Source organism: Chanos chanos, chromosome 2 (genome assembly GCF_902362185.1).
Source record: "Chanos chanos chromosome 2, fChaCha1.1, whole genome shotgun sequence".
Taxonomy (NCBI): Eukaryota; Metazoa; Chordata; class Actinopteri; order Gonorynchiformes; family Chanidae; genus Chanos; species Chanos chanos.
This window is the reverse complement of record NC_044496.1, coordinates 15,021,714-15,041,271: the sequence shown is the minus strand read 5'-3', so window position 1 is coordinate 15,041,271 and position 19,558 is coordinate 15,021,714. Positions and strand designations below refer to the sequence as shown.

The 19,558-nt window shown below is 41.4% G+C and overlaps 2 protein-coding genes across 2 annotated transcripts; one reads left to right on the top strand and one right to left on the bottom strand.

Annotated features, from left to right (window-relative positions):
• Nucleotides 1-147: 147 nt before the first annotated feature.
• On the top strand, nucleotides 148-14,206 carry il16 (interleukin 16). The gene is made up of 20 exons (XM_030765098.1): nucleotides 148-453; nucleotides 1,717-1,850; nucleotides 2,101-2,230; nucleotides 3,754-3,853; nucleotides 4,165-4,313; nucleotides 4,658-4,768; nucleotides 4,906-5,020; nucleotides 5,240-5,313; nucleotides 5,748-5,964; nucleotides 6,182-6,299; nucleotides 6,674-6,806; nucleotides 7,022-7,109; nucleotides 7,202-7,707; nucleotides 8,368-8,455; nucleotides 9,378-10,641; nucleotides 11,064-11,250; nucleotides 12,657-12,758; nucleotides 13,197-13,443; nucleotides 13,704-13,832; nucleotides 13,985-14,206. The coding sequence occupies exons 1-20, from the start codon at nucleotides 163-165 to the stop codon at nucleotides 14,149-14,151; spliced, it is 4,350 nt and encodes a 1,449-aa protein (XP_030620958.1). The 5' UTR covers nucleotides 148-162; the 3' UTR covers nucleotides 14,152-14,206.
• Nucleotides 14,207-17,177: 2,971 nt separating this feature from the next.
• Nucleotides 17,178-19,210, bottom strand: stard5 (StAR related lipid transfer domain containing 5). The gene is made up of 6 exons (XM_030765086.1): nucleotides 19,121-19,210; nucleotides 18,861-18,910; nucleotides 18,466-18,598; nucleotides 18,031-18,148; nucleotides 17,649-17,742; nucleotides 17,178-17,407 (listed from the first exon to the last, which is right to left on the bottom strand). The coding sequence occupies exons 1-6, from the start codon at nucleotides 19,208-19,210 to the stop codon at nucleotides 17,263-17,265; spliced, it is 630 nt and encodes a 209-aa protein (XP_030620946.1). The 3' UTR covers nucleotides 17,178-17,262.
• Between the last annotated feature and the right edge of the window lie 348 nt (nucleotides 19,211-19,558).

Below are 19,558 nucleotides of genomic sequence, written 5' to 3'. Positions count from 1 at the left end.
AGGACGCATAAGGACAGGCTCATAACTGAATTTTCTAATTGCTCTGCAGAGAAACCCTCTCCATTAGCAGCGGTGCAGTCTGGGAGGGATCCCTGTACAGCCATCATGCCTTTGAGAAACACCCATTGCCCCAGGAGGAGAGCCAGCTCCACGTCCAGGGGTATGGAGAGACGCAGCAGTGCTGGCAAGGCCAGCCATCGCTCCAAGAAGCTGGCCATCCTCTCCAGATCGCTGATTCTGTGCCACTCAAAGACCAGTGACGATGGCTCCAGCCCAGAGGAGAGGTACTGTGAACCTCGTGAAGGGGAGGAGGACAGGCACTGGGGTGCACCAATTGCTGGGCCTGTCTCCTGTCCTGAAAACATCTCCACCGTCACAGAGGCACCACCACGGGCATCACAGAAAACCACAGAACAACACAGGAGGAGCTTGAGGAGATCCTTCTCCATTAAGGTATGGCTGCTGGTCACGGTTTGTGTCGTCACGCAACTGTGCTGCTGTAGTGGGAGTTTCAGGAGCCTGAAGCTGTAGTGCTCTTCCCTTAGCGGAGCGTGTTTACCTTTATTCGCAGTTTGCAAACCTTTCTCAGTCATGAGTGAACATTAGAGGCTACCGCATGAATATAGTGATATTATGTTAGTATAGCTGATATCTTAAAGGCTGTCTAAATTCAGTCACATTTTGACATTTTTGGGTGTGTGGCATTCAAAGTACCAAACTACCAAATTAACTACACAGTTTGGGATATCCGCTTTCATTTACATTTGAACATGCAAAAAAAAACAAAAAACAAAAAAAAAAAAACAGAATTGGAAACAAAATTTTAAAAACTAATGGTCTCGGGTCACATTTTTAAATAATCAGGGGCGACGTGCCCAAGATTTCTTAAAACAAGTACTGTGAAAAGTAGCTTGCCAAAGTAAAGGGGAAAAAAGCCTGTCCTTGTTTACGAACTGGGTTATGGTTTCACTATCCTTAGTCTCTCAATTGCAGTGAATCATAATCACATGGCCAGTGCGTTGAGAGACGTTGTGGTTGTGCTCTGCCCATTAGATTCACACAGTGGAGGTTTTGTTGCCATTCTCAGGAGAACAAACTTACGCAGGTTTCATAAGACATTGCTGTGATGTCATAGGGGCCAGATCCTTCAGAGTGGCCACAGTCCCATTGGCAATGTACTCATAAATTGCTGTGACCAAAACAAAAGGGAATAGGCTGACAGCAAACATCGATACTATGATAGAGCCTCACTGAAACTTACACCATGTAAATGTTTTCATAAGGCCACCAGTGAGCATTTGTCACGTTTTCAGTCAGATTTTATGAATGACGGCTACTTATTTCATGTTTAAGGAGACAGTAGCTGGTTTAGAAAGTATCTTACTGCACAACGTTTCTCAAGAACCTACAAAGACTTTGAGAGACTTTTAAAATCTTAATCAAATCTGCGAGGTTTCCTAAAGCAATTTCACGTGGATAACAAAAAACTGAGGGGCCAGTTTAAAAGTATGTTCATAGGCTGCAACCTCCTCACAGTAATTAAAACAGAACCCACGGGATTGGGGGCTGGTAAAGACCTGCTATTATGGATCCTTTTTTTTTTTTTTTCAGTTGTCAGACTTTTAACTACAAGTTGATTTGGTCATAAAGTGAGCTTTTTATGGGGCAGAATAGAAGAGGCCTTGTTTGAGAACTTTGGTGACTTTTTCGGTACAGGAAAGCAGTATCTGGAGAATGTGTGTAGCCACTGGGGAGGAGGGTTTTGGACTCCATATAGGTGATAGCAACCCCCAGCATGGTGACAAAGAGAGCACTGTGGGCCAAGGGAGAAATGGAGGAGCGATATGCAGGTAATGACACAATCTCACACTTTGAGCTCATGGTCATTTAGGTTGGAATTTAAATAAAGCTCTGGTCCTCACAGATGGGGTCTTGTACCCTGTAAAAACATGACTATCTTCCGTCAGTGTTTATGTGACCGAGAAGAAGAATATCCCCACTTCAGTGAGTAGTCCAGACGTGGGAAAGAAAAATAGTTTGTGGGCGATCGTAACACACATATCAGGGTACTGATGGGTAAATACTTCTCTTTCACTCCAGGGAGACATACATACCATTTGGTGAGAAGATTGTTCCATTTAATGGTCAGGTCTTAAATGGCCACTGTAATGAAGCAGAAGGGGAAAGGCTGACTGCTGCGAGAGTCGTCCGCATACCGAGCACGACTGATGTAAGGCATGGCATTCGCTGACCCTCCCACATCACAAATCCATCTATTCCAAACATCCTTTGGCTTCAAAGCTTCTCTGCTCCCACACACTGGGCTACAGTCCCAAAGCATGGCCTCAGAGTTATACCAATGTGGATGCGACCTTTCAAAACAAAAACTGTGTTGTCAGAGCTGAGAAACTTTGTGTGGCCTCAAACCACATGCTGTTCAGCACAAAAAAAAAAACACAAAAAAAAAAGGCCTCAGTATTAATATGCATAAATATTTGCGTAAAAAGATTTGCATAAAAATTTGATAAACATGATTGTGCAAATAGCTTTGAATGATTTTAGCGTATGCTGCAGAGGCAATAAGCAGTAGATAGGACTAAAGTGTATGGTAAGGGTTCTGGAGAGAATAGAATATGAGTAGCCAGACTTCCCCCTTTGTTACATAACGCAGTGTCCACCCAACGCTTTGAGGAGATGCAGCAATATCTGGATTTGAAGGAAAGGGGGGGGGGGACTGAAAGGAAAGAATGTCTATCCATGTGACAGTCCTAAATCCTGTTCTTTCTTAACAGGGTTTCATTACAGTATTTTTTTCTGAGAAGAACCACTTGTAGAAGAAAGATCTCTATAAGTCACTTTATCATACAAACAGATAGTGCCTTTTTCCATTTGTTATAGAAAGCTTATGCAACCTTATGCTTTTATGAACATTTCATTTTTATGTGTAAGTGGACAAAACAGTGTTTTGCTATATTATACACAATAGAGTTAACATACTATCTCAACCCATTTCAGTATGCCAGTGTGATAGTTCACTTACCCTGTTTGATATGCAGAGAGATGAAGCTAAAGGAAATCTTCACTCATGTGCTTCAGGATTCATCAAAATAATGGCCGCAAGGACTGGCAACTCATGCCACATTATTCATGCCGTCGCTGTGAACTGGAAAATAAACAAAAACGCAAAAAATAATAAATCCAAGGAAATTTTGCACTTGTTATTTTCTTATGCCATATTATGAAGGGTTACCTAAAGTGTCAAGTTAATCTTGCCAATCAAAAAGGAGCTACAACTACAAAACAAGTTCACTTTCTCTCTTGTTTGTAGGATCTTCCTCCTTGTGAAAGTGGAGGCCAGTTGCCAAATGTAAACATGGCCAGAATGAACTCTGTGGACCCTCAGTCTTCCAGCAGTTATGACAATAAGGAAAACCTTAAGGTCTCTGATTTAAATGTCTCAAGGAGCAAAAAAACATACATTTCAATGTAGTTAAGCTAAAAGGTAAAACTGCAAAGTTTCCTTTCTACTTTTATTGTTGCTCTCTCAGAGAGCTAGATTTAAAGCATTATATACTGAAAATTAGATACTCTACATATAAATAAAATCAATGAGAAGCCTGTGTAAGAGAGAGTAAGATATGTTCTGTAAACTAAAAGGGAAGGCTTCATGAAACGGTTCTCTAAAGTACTATGACCATGTCTTTTATCCAGAACAGATCTATCATAAACCTAGTTTTCTGTGTTGGTCTGAAGGTGCCTATTATGGAAGTATCGGAGGACAGCAGCAGGAATGGAGAAGACCAGAATTCTCAAGACCAGACAACCTGCAAAAGAACTCGTTCCAACTCCACCAGTGAGTTAAATACACACACACACACACACACACACACACACACACACGCACATGCACATGCGTACAAACGCACACACACACACACACACACACACACACACACACACATACATGCACGCACACACACGCACACAAATACACACACAAACACACACAGCAAATGACCACTTTTTATTATCTAGCAGGCTCCAGCACAGATTCATTTCACTTCAGTGACACCGTGTTTAGGGAAAGCTTAAACACTGTGTGTGCAGCTGCAGAGTGTGTGCTGTGATAAGATTATATAACTCTTCTGACCGTCATGAGTTTAGGCGTTCACCCCTACTGGATTGGAGATTTGGACACGATCATCATGAAGACGCCAGAGCTGTTTCACAGCCACACCCATGGCAACGCAGGCTTTTATGGGAACAGGAAATCTCTTTCCCAACAGTTGGAGTTTCCTCACACTATTCCACAGGTGAGTGCATGATGTCCTGTCAGGTTTTGTTGGGATACTGTTACAAGCCACAGTGTAAGACAGGGATGCGGTGAATGGTTTGAACACATTTCCCTTTTTCTCCCCCATTTTTTCACATTTGTGTGATAATGCAATTAGTACTGATTATTATTGATCTGTGCTGGTCAGAGTACACTTTAGACTGCCATTAACTTTACAGAACAACATTACATCCTCATTACATCCAGAAGGATATCTAGAGCTGTTAGCTTCCTCTGTAACATCGGCAGGGGACAATAATGTAGTAGTACTAATAGTAAAATATTGCTGACTGAAAACCCTCTGTCCTGTCTCTTTGTGTGGAGGCTGTACCCAGACCTTCTCGATCCCTCAGTTCAGCACACATACTCCACTCCTGCAGCAGCATGCAGGCCTTCATCATCTGTAATATAGTCCTCATGAAGGGCCATGGAAAGGTAAATCTGAATGTAGTAAACACGCACACACACACACACACACACATGCTCACGCAAGCAATCATACAAGCACACATTGACTCACACACACTTAGAGACAGACATACACTATATTAATGGTCCTGTGTGTGTATCAGGGCCTGGGCTTCAGTATAGTGGGAGGCAGAGACAGCATGTATGGGCCTATGGGGATCTATGTGAAGACCATTTTCCCTGGGGGAGCCGCTGCAGCAGATGGTAGACTGCAGGAAGGTACTGCCCTATCTTCACCATAGACAGATCCATTATGAACATATATAAGTGAAATGCAGTCCCTTTGGACCAACTCAGTTATAAACAGTGTTATTGTATCACGATTACTCATTTGTTTAGGATGGCCTATGCTAATACACGGAGAAGACAAGAGGTAACAGAAGTCAGAGAAGATGTCCCTGATATAAAATTAAAATGCATATTGTTTATGTAAAATAGGAGACGAGATTCTTGAGCTGAATGGAGAATCTTTGCACGGTCTCACCCATGAGGATGCGCTGCAAAGATTCAAGGTTAGTGGAGATTTGTACGTCCTGGTTGTTGTATTCCCGTTTTTTTTTTTTTTATTATCATGCTCCCTGGCAAAAAACCCCCCCTGATATCATGTCAGTGAATCATTCAGAAACAGTCATGGCTGAGAGTAAAATTTATACAAATGTCATGTAAGGGGAAAGCTATTAAAAAACTTCTTAGAACTGTTGCAAATTACATCCCCTCTCCTCGTAAACATTTTACTGTTCATCTGTGAAAGGTCTTTGGAATGAGTGTTGCAAACTTATTCTTGTCTCACATTGTATAAACCATCTGATCATATTTCTATTATTTCGCAATCAGTGATCTACAAATTCAACACAAGCTATTCTTCTCTTTTTCTCCCTCCACCCCTCCCTGTCTCCCTCTCTCTCTCCCACTATCTCTCTCTCTCTCTCTCTCTGTCTGTCTGAAGCAAGTAAAGAGGGGTCTTTTGACACTTGTGGTCAGGACCAGTCTGCGTGTAGGGGCTTTGTCCAGTCAGACTCAGGTGGCTCAGCTCTGCAGATCCAGGTCCCTGAGCTCCAGTGCAGGCATCAGCAGAGTCAGTGCTGACCTGGGAGACTATAAGTGTCTAAATAATCCTGCCAAGCCCAGAGATCGTATCATGATGGAGATCACACTTAACAAGGGTAGGAGGAAAAAATCTCTCAGTGTCTGTCACATGTTTTGTCTTGTGCCTTGACTATTCAGAGATGTATCACCAATACACATCATCAAACTTCTTTTTGTCGTGGACTTACACACACCACATGTTACACACACCAGTGTAGTGCACGTGAAACCACATAAACAAATGTCCCTTGCATTTGAGAGGATTATTTTTTATTATTTCTGCGGATGGTGTAGAGGTTGGTGTAGGTCTGGGCATTGGGCTATGCTGTGTGCCATCGACAGACGGCTGCCCTGGCATCTACATCCACACACTATCACCAGGTTCCGTTGCACATATGGATGGACGGCTAAGGTTAGACGCATCCTTATTTTCTATACTGGGGGTGTATTTTCCATAACACAATAGGGTTAATATATGATGCAATACAATATAATACAACAGCCACAAGCTTGTTCTATTATTGGACTGTAGTTCATCTGAAATCCAGCTGAACCTGTCTGTTAGGGATGCATTGTTGGCTCCCTTTTCAAGGGTCAGTGATAAAATATTTGTGTGGTTGTGTGATGCTGATTGAGCTTTTGAGGTGAGTGCTGTATTGATTCTTCATGGTAATCCACTAAGTCAGGATGATAATGTAATAGCCCTGCAATGCTAAGTATAAGTTCTATGTTCTATGCTCTCTCTCTCTCTCTCTCTGTCTCTCTCTCTCTCAATGTGTCTTTCAGATGTGGGGATGAGATCATGGAGATTAATGACACGGTGGTTTGCAACATGACACTAAACGATGTGTACACAGTTCTGAGCCAGTGCAGCCCTGGTCCGGTTCAAGTCATCATCAGTCGTCACCCTGACCCAAAAGTATGCCATCTCCTCAGTAAATAGGGCCATGTGCAATCCTTGTCACACGATTCAGACACAATGAACATACAGAACTAATTATTCTGTAAAGTCCCGTTTACACATAATTTCCCAGACACCAGGAGAGCACTGGGCATTTGTGTAAATGCATATGTTTATTGTGAACTATGGAATTAAGAATGTGTATTTGTATGTGTGTGTATTTATGTCTTTAGGTCTCTGAGCAGCAGCTGAATGAAGCGATTGCCCAGGCTGTGGAGAACAGCAAGTTGAAGAGAGACAAGAGTCAGTGGAGTATGGAGGGTAAGCCAGGGGCAAACTGCAGACTTTTATGCTCTAAAATGCCAATGAATCTGATGTGAGGTATTGAAATCTAATGGTAAGTCTAATTTTAGGTATAAGGCGTGACCCCTGCACCCACAACAGGCAGAAATGTGACCGATGTTTGGAGAGGAGCTTTAGTCAACAGACGGCCTGCAGACGGCCACAGAAACCAATGACACGCTCCTGCAGTGAGGGCACATATAGCCAGCGCTGTGTACCAGTCACTGGCATTGCACTGCCCTGTCACCATGCTGATCACATCGCCAGGGAACACAGCATGGATGCTTCCTTGACAACCAATGGCGAGCCTTCAAATCACAGGGTGTCCCCTATGTCTTATGCTGATGATGACTACAATGTACCTTACAACTCTCCTGCTCTATGCAATGGTCAACAGCAACTGGACGTGGCTTTTGAGGCAGTGAAGGTTTCCAAACCCAGACAAGTGGCCCCTAAACAGAGATACTGCAGGCGGCAGGATGTAACCAGTGAGGAAACGCTGACTGACTCTGCCGACTCCAGCAGAGGTTCACCAGTGAAAGAGGAAGACCTAATGCCTGTGCAAACCGGCTGTGAGGTTGGAGTTTCACTTTCATTCCACTTTAAGCAATGAAAAAACAAGAAACTACTGGCCTTCTCAAGTCACACAAGCAGAAAATATACAAATGTACAGAAAATTAGGTTGAGAAGTGAAGTTATAATTTAAAGAGTTTTATTGGAGGCTCTAAATGTACAAATAACCAGTTGAAGACAAGGGCAACATCTTCCCTCTGCAATTTGTCTTTTATATGTTGAACTGTATTTCTTACCCTGCCCCACTCACGGCATTCACAGTAAATGCTCAGTTTCTATGTCTTTTGCTTACTAGTGCGCTCATGCGTGCCGTCTAGGTGTTACCAAAGAGGAAGGCAGACAGCATCTTAAATGCTGCACTGTTGTCCATAAATGGTAGTAAGATGAGAAAGCACGATTGACAGCTTCATAAAGTTACATTTAAAATGCGGGGCGGTTACCATGACACTTTTTGAGTGACACATTTCAGTATACCACATCATCACGACAACCTGAAAACAGTGATGAATGCATTTACTGTCTATTCCTTGCAAAACAGAAATGAAAAACTTCAGAATCACACTCATATTGGCAATTTTTTATTACTGGGTAGGCCTACTGCTCGGTCCACAAAATATGAGCCTTGTGACTTACAGCTGTCTCTGGTCTCTCCACATGCTTCTAGTACTTCTGTAGTCTATACAAGGCTTTGAGAAAGTTCTCAAGGCTTCTATTTAAGAATGTACGTAATGTTTCACAGTTCCTCTTCCAGAGTAAATATGGTGCATGAGGATGATACAGGACTGGCAGCAGTTCTATAATAAAGAACAACTTTAAGTACAAACGTTTAGCTCATTACCTTTTGATATCTGATTCTCTCATTGAAACCTGGCTTGTTCCTGAAAACAGCAGAATAAAATGCTACCGTTAGACATGTCTGTGAATAATATTGCAGAAGATTCCACACTTTCACTATATATATGCTTGACTGTTAGGCATGGAGCATGGCTCTGAGTGCTTGGCTGGGTGAAGTTTGAGCCTGCATTTGTGGTGCATGTTCAAATGTTGCAAAGCGGATGTATTTCTACACCTTTCATGGTGAACGCTGTCAATATCACCCAACCATTTCCTGTTTGTATGACAGGAAACCGGCCAGTGTTCAGAGGGAACTAAAACAGCACTCTGTCACTCCGCACTCTCAACTCCAGACACTGCCGAAAACAGAGAGGGCAAAAAACATACAGGTACGACAGATACGCCAAAAGTTTTGCTCCTTTATCAGTGTTTCTTACTTGTTTTATTTTGCTTTTCCAGCAATATTAGGAACAAGCCTTAATATTTGGTGAAATGTTTGATTACCTGTTGATTTTCAATTATGCCAGTCCTCCTTATAAAACTGAACCAGTGTAATGTGATCTGAAATTTGATCACTGCTGTATGAACAAGCACATATTTGCACGTAACACAGTCTTCATCATTTGGGGTAAACATCTGGTATAAATGTGCAGAGATACCATTTAAAAATGTTTTATCTTTCCAGATCCTCATCACGTATTGATGCAAAATAGGAAAGGTTCTGTGACAGAATAAAGGAAACATATGATCCATTGTATACAGTGTTTAAAATGTCGATGGACATGCCTTGTTTTCAGCCCTTTCTAATGTTTGAATGGCCTTTGATATATTATGCAACAGATCCAGGATCTCCTGTCCATGCATGTAGCAAGAAAAAGAGAGCAGCTCTGAGACGACAAGCTTGTGTGGTGCTAACCCAAGATCAGCATTTGGACCCCTGGGTGAGGATAACAGACAGCAGGGAGAACCAGACACACTGTCCTGAGACCATGAGTGAACACGAATCGAACAGCGAAATGAATGGCACCGCAAAACCTGAGGATCTTCCCAGTGTTAAGAAGGGACCTCCAGTGGCCCCAAAACCAGCGTGGTTTCGGCAGAGCCTGAAGAATGTTAAGGCTGGAAAGCTGCAACCTGAGGCCCTGAGGGCTCCTAAAAACAAAAATCCGGAAGTGAGTCAGACCTTTGGTGTGAGTTTGAGGTCTACCTCAAATCTGTCAATCAAACAAAAAATCAACTCATTTGAGACATTTTCCAGTCCTGAGCCAGTGGAGAGACACTCCAGAACTCGTCTACCTGACACATGCTCATCCCTGCCTGCAAGGGAGAAACTCCCAGTAAGAAGCGAACATACATCATCATTGGAAGTGGACAAAAGCAGGCCTGCTGTCTGTAACACACCAGAAAAGCCTGATACCCCCCCTGCTAGTTTGTCCACTACTGTCTGTCCCCCTGAGGAGACAGAGAAACCAACTTCTGAAGATACAAATGCAAGCCTTGAGGCTGATGATTCATCCACCACTGAGGAGTCCCCTCAGAACACTGTGGCCTCCTCAGATGAACCAGCAACTGTCCTTGAGAAAGAACTTGATGAAGCTTCTTGCCCTGGAGACTCATCCACCACTGAGGAGGCCCCTCAGAACACTGTGGCCTCAGATGAACCGGCAACTGTCCCTGAGAAGGAACTTGAAGAAGCTACTTCCCCTGGAGACTCATCCTCCCTTGTTCATTGCCCCAGGAGGGCCAGCAGCTCCAAGGGGATGCCTTCAGAAAAGGCTCTTTTGACAGAGGAAGAAAGCAATCACTCAGCAAGCTTGAGGACCAGGAGTCTGCCTCTTAATGCCTCATCATCTCCAGAGGCCCTGCGTGGTCTGGAGGGAGAGAGTCTGGGGAAGATCTTGTCTTTCAGCAACCAAGTATCTCATGCCCTCATGCGGTCCATGCAATCCCTTCCTCAGTCACCGTGTCTAAAACTTGGTAACCCTTGGAGTGCTCCACCTGCATCCCCACTCCTCACTACCACAGAGGAGGAAGATTCACCATCAGCTGATAGGAACCCTCTCTCTCCAGGCCCAGACAGTAGTGAGAAGGGATTCTCTGTAAGGTATATCTATTTACAAGTCCATTAATGGAGAACTGAATGGTACTCAGCGCTAGTGCCGTGATCCCCTTGTATTTACATGACTCAGATGTAACAGAGGCACTGGATTTTATATGATTTTGTGAGTCACAACTCAGACTGTGGTTCTTTTCAAAATCGTAGCTATTGATAGTGATTTGCGTGTTGTGAGGGATTATCATTTCTTAAGGTTTCATGAAATCAGAAGAGGAAGTGTAGCTTGTCTGCGTTAGTTTCCTGCTCAGTAGCTATACAGATTGTTTTAAGAGCTTATCTCTCTGAGCAAGCATTAACAGGAACTCAGCTTTACCAACAAGCAGATTTGATCCATGCCTATAATGTGTCATAAACAAAAAACCCAGAATTGCTAAAACTGTTACGAATGGCTTTTGGGGTTTGTGTTTCAGCTTGGCTGAGCTCAGAGAATGTACAATTGAAAGAGGAGAGGAGCGTGCATCAGATGAGAAAGGACACGAACGTCCTCCCACCACACCCTCAGCAGTATGTGCTCAATCGGTGATCTCGGCCCTGCCACCCGAGGAGATCCAGAGGATGATCCAGGAGGTCAAAACGCTAGACGAGGACACACTGAAGGTGAGCATTTGTCAACCCCCTCTGTTTTCATCATTATGGGAGTGGTGCTGTGCTATATGCACGCCGCTGGCTATTGAATGATGCTTGATTACTTTTCCATTCTTCTCTAATGCAAAACACATAAGACATTGAAAACTCACACACAATGACCAGAGCACACAATACAGCAATTGCATGATCATTTCACGCGCTACGTTGCCTGTAGCATTATAATCAACATATTGTGTGAAGTGGCTTTGTGTAAACATAAGAAGTGACAAGGTGCAACTGCTTACAATAAACCTAATTTTGCTTTGTTGAGAAGCAAAAGGGAAGTTAAGTGTCACAGAACAACTGCTGAAAAAAGCAGAAACCCCTTTTAACAGTAACAGCAATGCAATCCCTTTAAGATCCCATTTACATAAAACTGTATGTTGAATTCAACACAGTTCATTTGAGACTGTTAACAGCTGATAAATTCTACAGAGGTAGAAAAGCATTATGACTGGCAGTGTAGAGCTGAAGGCACTATTAAACACTATAAGAATAATGCACAGTAACTGTTTTCTTATCATGGTTCCTCAGCCAGAAGAGAGACTGAAAAAAAACATGCATGTTGCCAGTGAAATACACTCAGGCTTTTGTTTTCTTTCTAAGTGCATTGTGTTTCTGCCCTCACTTCCGCTGTTTGCGGTAATCAAAGTGCTGTGATTGCTTTCCCTGTTCTCCCAGTGGAGCACTTGGCGAAAAGTTACACTGAGCATCTGTAAGCCTTTCCCCCAGTGATATGTCATCACATCCTTCCTCAGTTTACAACAAGCAAAAGGCCCTTTTACTGCCCCTGCGATACAGTAAAACCCCAAAAACCCCATATCCTCAACTGCATTTATGTGCAGAGGGAGAAAAAGATAACAGATAAAACTAGGCAGAGAAAAGAACCTGCTGACTGTTGTCTATTCCCCTGAGATAAGAGAAAGAAAACACGGAAAGCGTGGACAAGTCATCACAAACAATTTATGAAGTTGTTGAGCGAAGGGACACATTTAGTGTGTTTATGAATTGAAAAGAGACTCCTGACAGTAGTATGCTTTAGCACTGAACAGACAGATGCATCCCGCCTCGCTCAAGTGTCAACCCTCTAGACTTCCACTTAGAGAGAAAACACCACTTTACGCCCTTCTGTAAACCATTACTGGGCCTGATGTTCTTTCCACAGAAATGAACACATGCTCTCATGATGAATACTGATGTTGTTGTGTAACACTAATAGCTTGATAAATGCATTTGAACACCAGCATGCAATGCATGATGTGAATAGGAACATGATCATGTTCATTATTATTAATTATAAACTATTAGCCTATATGAACTAAAAATTAAGCCTGACATACAAACATTTCTGGTCGTTCCTCTTTCTCTTTTCTCAGCAACTGGAAGACATCCATGTTGTGATTTTGCACAAGGATGAGGGGGTTGGCTTGGGTTTCAGCATTGCGGGTGGTATTGACCTAGAGAACAAAGCAACCACAGTAAGTGACATCCCCCATGTCCTACTCAACCTAGAGCTCATGTATCATCTTTCTCTCCCCTTACAGGCAACCGAAAGCATATTGGCAGCTATCAAGAGATCATTTATAGACACATGTACTGTTTTTGAGCAAGGTCATCAGTGTTGGCTTTTGTTCTGTCAGTGAATACGTATTATGTATTTGTTATGTACTTCTTATTTAACACTTCTCTTCATGACATTTAAATACTCTTTGAAACTTTCGAGTGTTAAAACCAGTTTTTATTGAACCAAACAACCAGAGCACAGTTAAATCACTGCATAATGTACAGACCTGTCACACATCCCATCCTGAAGCCTCTGCAAGAGCAGGCATTTCTGGCTCTCGTGCCAGGTTTTTACCAATCTCCTCATTTAGGCTGGATTTCATTTTCATATATTCCTCTTTGTGTCGGACTAGGTGCACAGGGTATTCCCCCAGGGTGTGGCTGCTCAGGAAGGCACTATAGAGAAAGGCGATGAGGTGCTCTCCATCAACGGTCAAACACTGAAGAATGTGACCCATGCAGAAGCCACGGCGACGCTGAGGCAGGCACGCTCGCTCAGGCAGGCGGTGGTAGTGGTGTGTAAGAGCAAAGACACAGGGGGAAATGGAAGCAATGCTAATGACCCCAGCTGTAGCAGTGGTACTGAAGTTAGCAACACAGGCAAGTAGTGTTTTATAATATATATACCTTAATCATACATCCATCAATACATCCATCGTGGTGTTATCGTAGCCATAGTATGTGTCTTTTGTTGAAAGCTTTTAAAAGGCACTGAAATTGATAACTTATCTTTGCTCATAATGAACATGAAATGACTCCATAACATGAAAACATCATGGAAGGAAAGAGGAGAAGAGAACACAGTAGGGCATTTGGAAGATGATATCTGATGGTGTGACTATCTTTTTTCTCTCCAGTAGGAGAAGAGGGGGGTGATGTAGTGACCATGGAGTTGGAGAAGAACGCAGCAGGAGTAGGTTTCAGTCTAGAAGGAGGAAAGGGCTCCATTCACGGAGATAAACCATTGGTCGTAAACAGGGTCTTCAAAGGTGTGTCTGTGGCAGGTCTCCTAAAATCTAGTCAACATTCCAATGAATGCTACAATGAATTTTTCCCTGCCGAACGTATCTGAATGCCATCCTTCAGTGACACTCTGTTAAAGTTTACGTGTGTGTGTGTATGTGTGTGTGTACCTTGACAGCTGGTATAGCAGAGCAGAGAGGATTACAATGTGGTGACGAGCTACTGCAGATCCAGGGCTCAGCACTGCAGGGTCTCACACGCTTTGAGGCCTGGAATCTCATCAAGAACCTTCCAGAAGGGCCCTTCACGGCCATCATTAGGAGACAGACAGCCCAACAGAGTTAAGCTAATCTCTACTGCAGCACAACCACCAGATCAGCATACACACTGGACTGCCACACACACACACACACACGCACACACGCGCACACAAATACACACATACCTCCTTCAGAATCTTAAGAAAATACTTTCCCTTCATACATTTCTGTCACTTTTCAATATATTTTATGAACATTTTATAGAAAGAGCACTATAAGAAAGCATAATTTTGTTCGCTTGTCTCTACCAAAGAGAGATGGTTAAAGATGTTGATACATAGCTCACGTGAAGGATCTTTGGTCTTGCATAAAACATATTTGTACTTCACAAAAAAAGCTAGATCGCAGTTGACAGTTTTTTATCATGATATGCAAAACAAACAAGAGAGAAAAATGCATGACTTTCCCATTGCTCCTTGTGTGGAATAACTCACCATAATAGCATTTTAACAGTGTGGTGAGGATTCAGTTTATGGCAAAATGCGGTCCAGAGCTGTGTTTGGGACTGGAATGTGGCTGCCCATGTGCACTTTTCTCTGCAGTGAGTGTTTACATGTATCTTACTTACACTGCCTTAAATAGTTCAATTATCAGTCAGGGATTCCTGGAAACTTGATGAATTTCAAGTCTGCCGACTTACAAGAGATTTGCACAAACTCTGTTTGGAAAAGTACTATACTGGATCAAACCAAAATGGAATAACCAAAGACAAGTTCTTAAAATACTATTATTTTTTTAGAATAACTTTATTGATAAGACAAGCTATTCACACAAAGTTTTACGGTACAGTGTTAATGGTACAGCAATTTTAAGCATTGTTTACAAAAACTGCAATCCTCCCACAAAGTAAGAGCATCCTTCACAGACAAAGTAAGGTTCTCATTAACCTTAGAGAGATCTGGAGTCTCATTTAAGAGGGTTAGGAAGTTTAAAATGTGCATCAAATTAAATCTCAATGCAATAAAACTGTAATAATACAATCATTGCTCTGGTCACAATTATTGCTTTTGGTAGCCAAATACATTTCTCTACCAGTTTCGTGAATTTACATTTTTGGTAAACATAAACAAATGATATAGTGGGTGAAAAGAAATAACATTACGGTTTGTAAAGTTTTAAGAGGATTTATTGCTTATTGTTTTTGATATTTGGAAATATCCAAAATTCTAATAAAATAACTTCTTTAAATTGGAACAGCCTTGTGACATGTTTTCATACATAATTACATAGATGTCATATGAACACTGTACCCATAATCCAAAAAAGACAGAGAGACATTGTTGGTGGTGCAGTTAGTGATCATTTTTAATATCAACTCTGCAGAAATACAAAATATCATGGGCAGGATCATACAATAGGTTTCCCACATATCCCTTTTAGATTCTGTTTCGTTTAGGAATCAACAGTATGAAAAAAAATGAAGATCAAACCAATTTCCCATAGCAGCAATTATTTTAAAAGGTACACAAATCACACATGGCATTCCACAAAGACCCCAAACAGCAAAGGAAGAAAAAAAAAAACAACATCCCAGATTATTAAGTACCGAAATACGATCAGGCAAAGACAGTTTAGTTAAGACAACAAGTTCAAAGGCTGGAAAAGAAATATTTGAAATTTGGAAACAATGATACAAAGTCATGGCACATAGACCATGCCTTCGCCTACCAGTAATTAGGACAAAATACAATGCAGCTCTTTCAATGGCAAGCACACACTGTTTACAAAATGACAGTCAATTTAAACATGATTCTTAAAGCAGTTGATATAATGTAACACGTAACCCAACGTCTCATTAAAAACAGAAGCCAATGTAAAACCAGATAATGGGCATGCGTTAATTATCACAGACACTACAGTAATGGTACAGTATATAATATTGAGTGGTACAGATGTTCATGCTCCAAAATATCAGACCACAATTCACAGTGTCGCAGGCAATGGACAGTCAACACAAGCACAACAGCTCAACACACACAGCCACACAGCCAACGCATAACAGTTCTGTTTGCCAGTGTGCAATTTCTACAAAATAAAAACACTTTGAATGTGCAACTTGAACTGGAATGTAAATGCAGTGATAATCTGAAATTGCTAAGCTTTGCTAAACAATTTCTAATGTTCCAAAAAGTGCCTTTAGTCCCTAATAACAGACAGGTCCTTTAGCAACTCTCAACAAACCTGATTACCAATAGTTCGCTGGCATAATCACCTGTTTTAATCTAGGAGTATTTCAGCTTCTTTGCACTTTGTTTGTGCTCTACAGTGTAAACATGTTTTGGAATGTAAACTGGTACACGTAAGGGCAAAGGGAACACAGGGTTGAACTGACAGCCTAAATGCCAATATGTGCATATTCTGGCAGTTTGTATGGGCTCAGTACAGTCCATTTGTTATGTAAGGCCAGAAGAGAAGCAGATAACTATACAGGCCCAAGGAATAAGAACATGAGGTAAAACAGACTTTCTCCTGTGATTTGAACTTCAACGGAGAAGGAACAGCAGCGTGAAATGAGAGGTGAAACATTGTTGACAAAAATCAGAATCCAGTTCCTGCTCCACAAACAGTAACTGTGAACCTTTACGCCCTTGGGGTTTAAGACGTGCACAAAAATCTAATTTAGATGCAAAACCCCAATTATCTTAAACATTTTAAAATTTTGCAACCAATAAGCCAATGATCAGAACACAAATCGATAAAAAATGGTGCTTACGTGATATTTAAACATTCTATTAAAATAAATATTTAGTATGTCAAATGTGTGCTGTTTTTAGTTCAAAAACAAAATGTTACAGCTGTATAACAATTCAACAGCAAATTTAAGTTAAAAACATTGGTTACGTATTAAATGGATGCTGATCCAGTACAGCAAATGTTTGTGTTTGTGTTTGTGTGTGTGCATGCGTGCATATATATGTGAAAGTGAAAGGAGATACACTGTGTTTGTCTATGAGAATTATTATATGAAATACAATTTAAAGGTAATACTCTCTATCCTTTAAAGGTTCAAATAAAATTCTGTTTCCAATAGTTGCAGTGTAATGCCCAACATTAAGTTCTTAATTAAAATATTTTAATCTAATAATATAATCTCAGTTCAAGTAGAGGAACTCCCTTTTGAAAGGTGCTTTTAGTGCTATTTTAGTGCCTTGACTGCCTTAGCAAGGTTAACGTAAAACTCAGACATGCTGGAGGGAAAGAACGAATCCACCACAGAACGAGGGAGGAATCCTCCAAGATCAGTCTGGAAGAAGCTCCTAAGCTGCGTTTTTCCTGGCTCTCTGTGGACCAGATATACGGTGGGAAAAGTCACATATGCATGACAGCATGACACGAACGTGTCAGAATATGCTCTATGAATGTTAAACAAACTCAACCTTAATCCCCTGGATGCATACATTTGTACTACTGCACTGCAATTTATAGCTCTCTGCTTCCACCTGCTGACAATTTATGGCAACAACAAGAGTCTCATGACAATTTATCATCAGTTGCATGTATGCTCTTCTCTCTTGAACTTACCCAGGAACAGGAATGCAAAAACAGCCACATGGATGATTGAAGCCTCTGACATAGCCTGAATGAGGAGGGCAGTTGGGATGGCTCACATTTGTTGCTGTCAATGAAAGAAAGGATCCATTGAGTTTACTGAATTACTTGGTTTATTAAAGGCACAAAGCCACTGCAAACACATTATTAGGTCACATATTCAACTGATAACAGGCATCAGTTAGACCGACACTTACACAGTATCATTGTTAACAAATTTACTGACAAAAATGATTACGGATCTTTCAGCAACTCCTACTACTACCAGTGCTGCTGCTACTAACAACAGTAATCATAACGGTAATAACAGTAATAGTGATAACACACAAAACAATGAAAAAATGCTTCCACATACCATTTGATGTGATGGTTCCATCTTCATACCGCTTCACTAAAATAACATCAACAAAGTCTCGTGGTGAAATAATACCCATAGCTGCAGAGGGAGTCACAGTTCTGCAGACTGTGATATCCTGTGTAAAATCGGAAGATAAAATGTTAAATCTATCCCTCTCTGTCTCTCTCATGAGTACACACATGCATGCACAAGGTCCCTTTAGCATTGAGAAGTGTACAAACACAAAATGACTGGATATGTATGAAGAAAAAAAAATCATTCACTTTACAGAAGAAAATCATCAGTTTAAGATTACTTACAATAAGTTACAAATATGATACTGTATGTGTGTAAAGAACGATACAAATGACTGTTGTTTAAATTCAGCATGTGGGCACACAGTAGATTATTTAACAAACTGGACTGCATACACGTGCATGTTTGAGAGTGTACCTTGGTGACATGTTCAAGGAGCTCAAACTTCTTCACATTGCTATCCCATTTTACACGCAGTCCGTGGGGATCTGGCTTTAAGCACTCCCACACTTTGTCAGGGCTTCCATTGACAATTCCCTCCCCCTTATACCTGTCAGTGCCAGAAAATTAAAAACTCTGAATTCCGTGCTCAGTACCCTACTAACTACAATTAGCTATTGTACAAAGCAATTGTGTGGTGCAAACTAGAGATCCTCTGAATGTGCCCTCCAAAATGTGTCGACATTTCCCACAACTATCCTGGTATCTCAGCAAACGCGCTTTACGATACTTAAAGTCTAATTATTATTGTGGGCTAAATACTACATTCTGTGCGTCACTAGACAGTAACTGTTACATAAAGGAACACTCACAGATTTCCAGGGAACTCCGATGACGGTCGCCAGTATACCACGACTTCATTCTGAATAGTCACGAATTAAATTAGATTAAGCATTTTCTACCGTTAATCATATTGGTAAAGTAACACGACATCGCTGTTTCAGCAACAGTTAAATAGTGCACGTGCATCGTTTAAATTGAACACAGCACGATACTGATCAAGTCATTGACGTTTACGAGCAAGCCGGCAATATTGCATTATCTACACTGTAATAAAACATAAACTACTTACAGTTTTCTTGCAGGTTTTCCATCCAGACTCATCCTTACTATAGCTTACAAGCTTATCCGCGACATTATTCGCTATTTGCTCATAATCCATGATGGTATGCTGTTTTCCCTAGCTAATCCTATGATGACAAACTAGCAACACTGAGCTTTGTACCTTGTTCAAAAATTCAGCTAGCTGGCGTCTGCTAAAGGAGGGTAGCAAACTAATCGCCAATCAGAGCAGCAGTAACAATTAACAGAATTTTACCTACTGACAGTTCGCTGCCTTTGATCTAGTTCGAAAAAAGAAAAAAAAAGATAATAATCAGCGATTATTCAGGATTCAGAGAGAGGAGGTTGTATTAAATATTGCCAATGACCTGTTATCATTGAGGAATCCTGAGCTACAGCTATCAGATCTTTTGACTGACTGATACTGATCGATTCAGTGCTCTACATA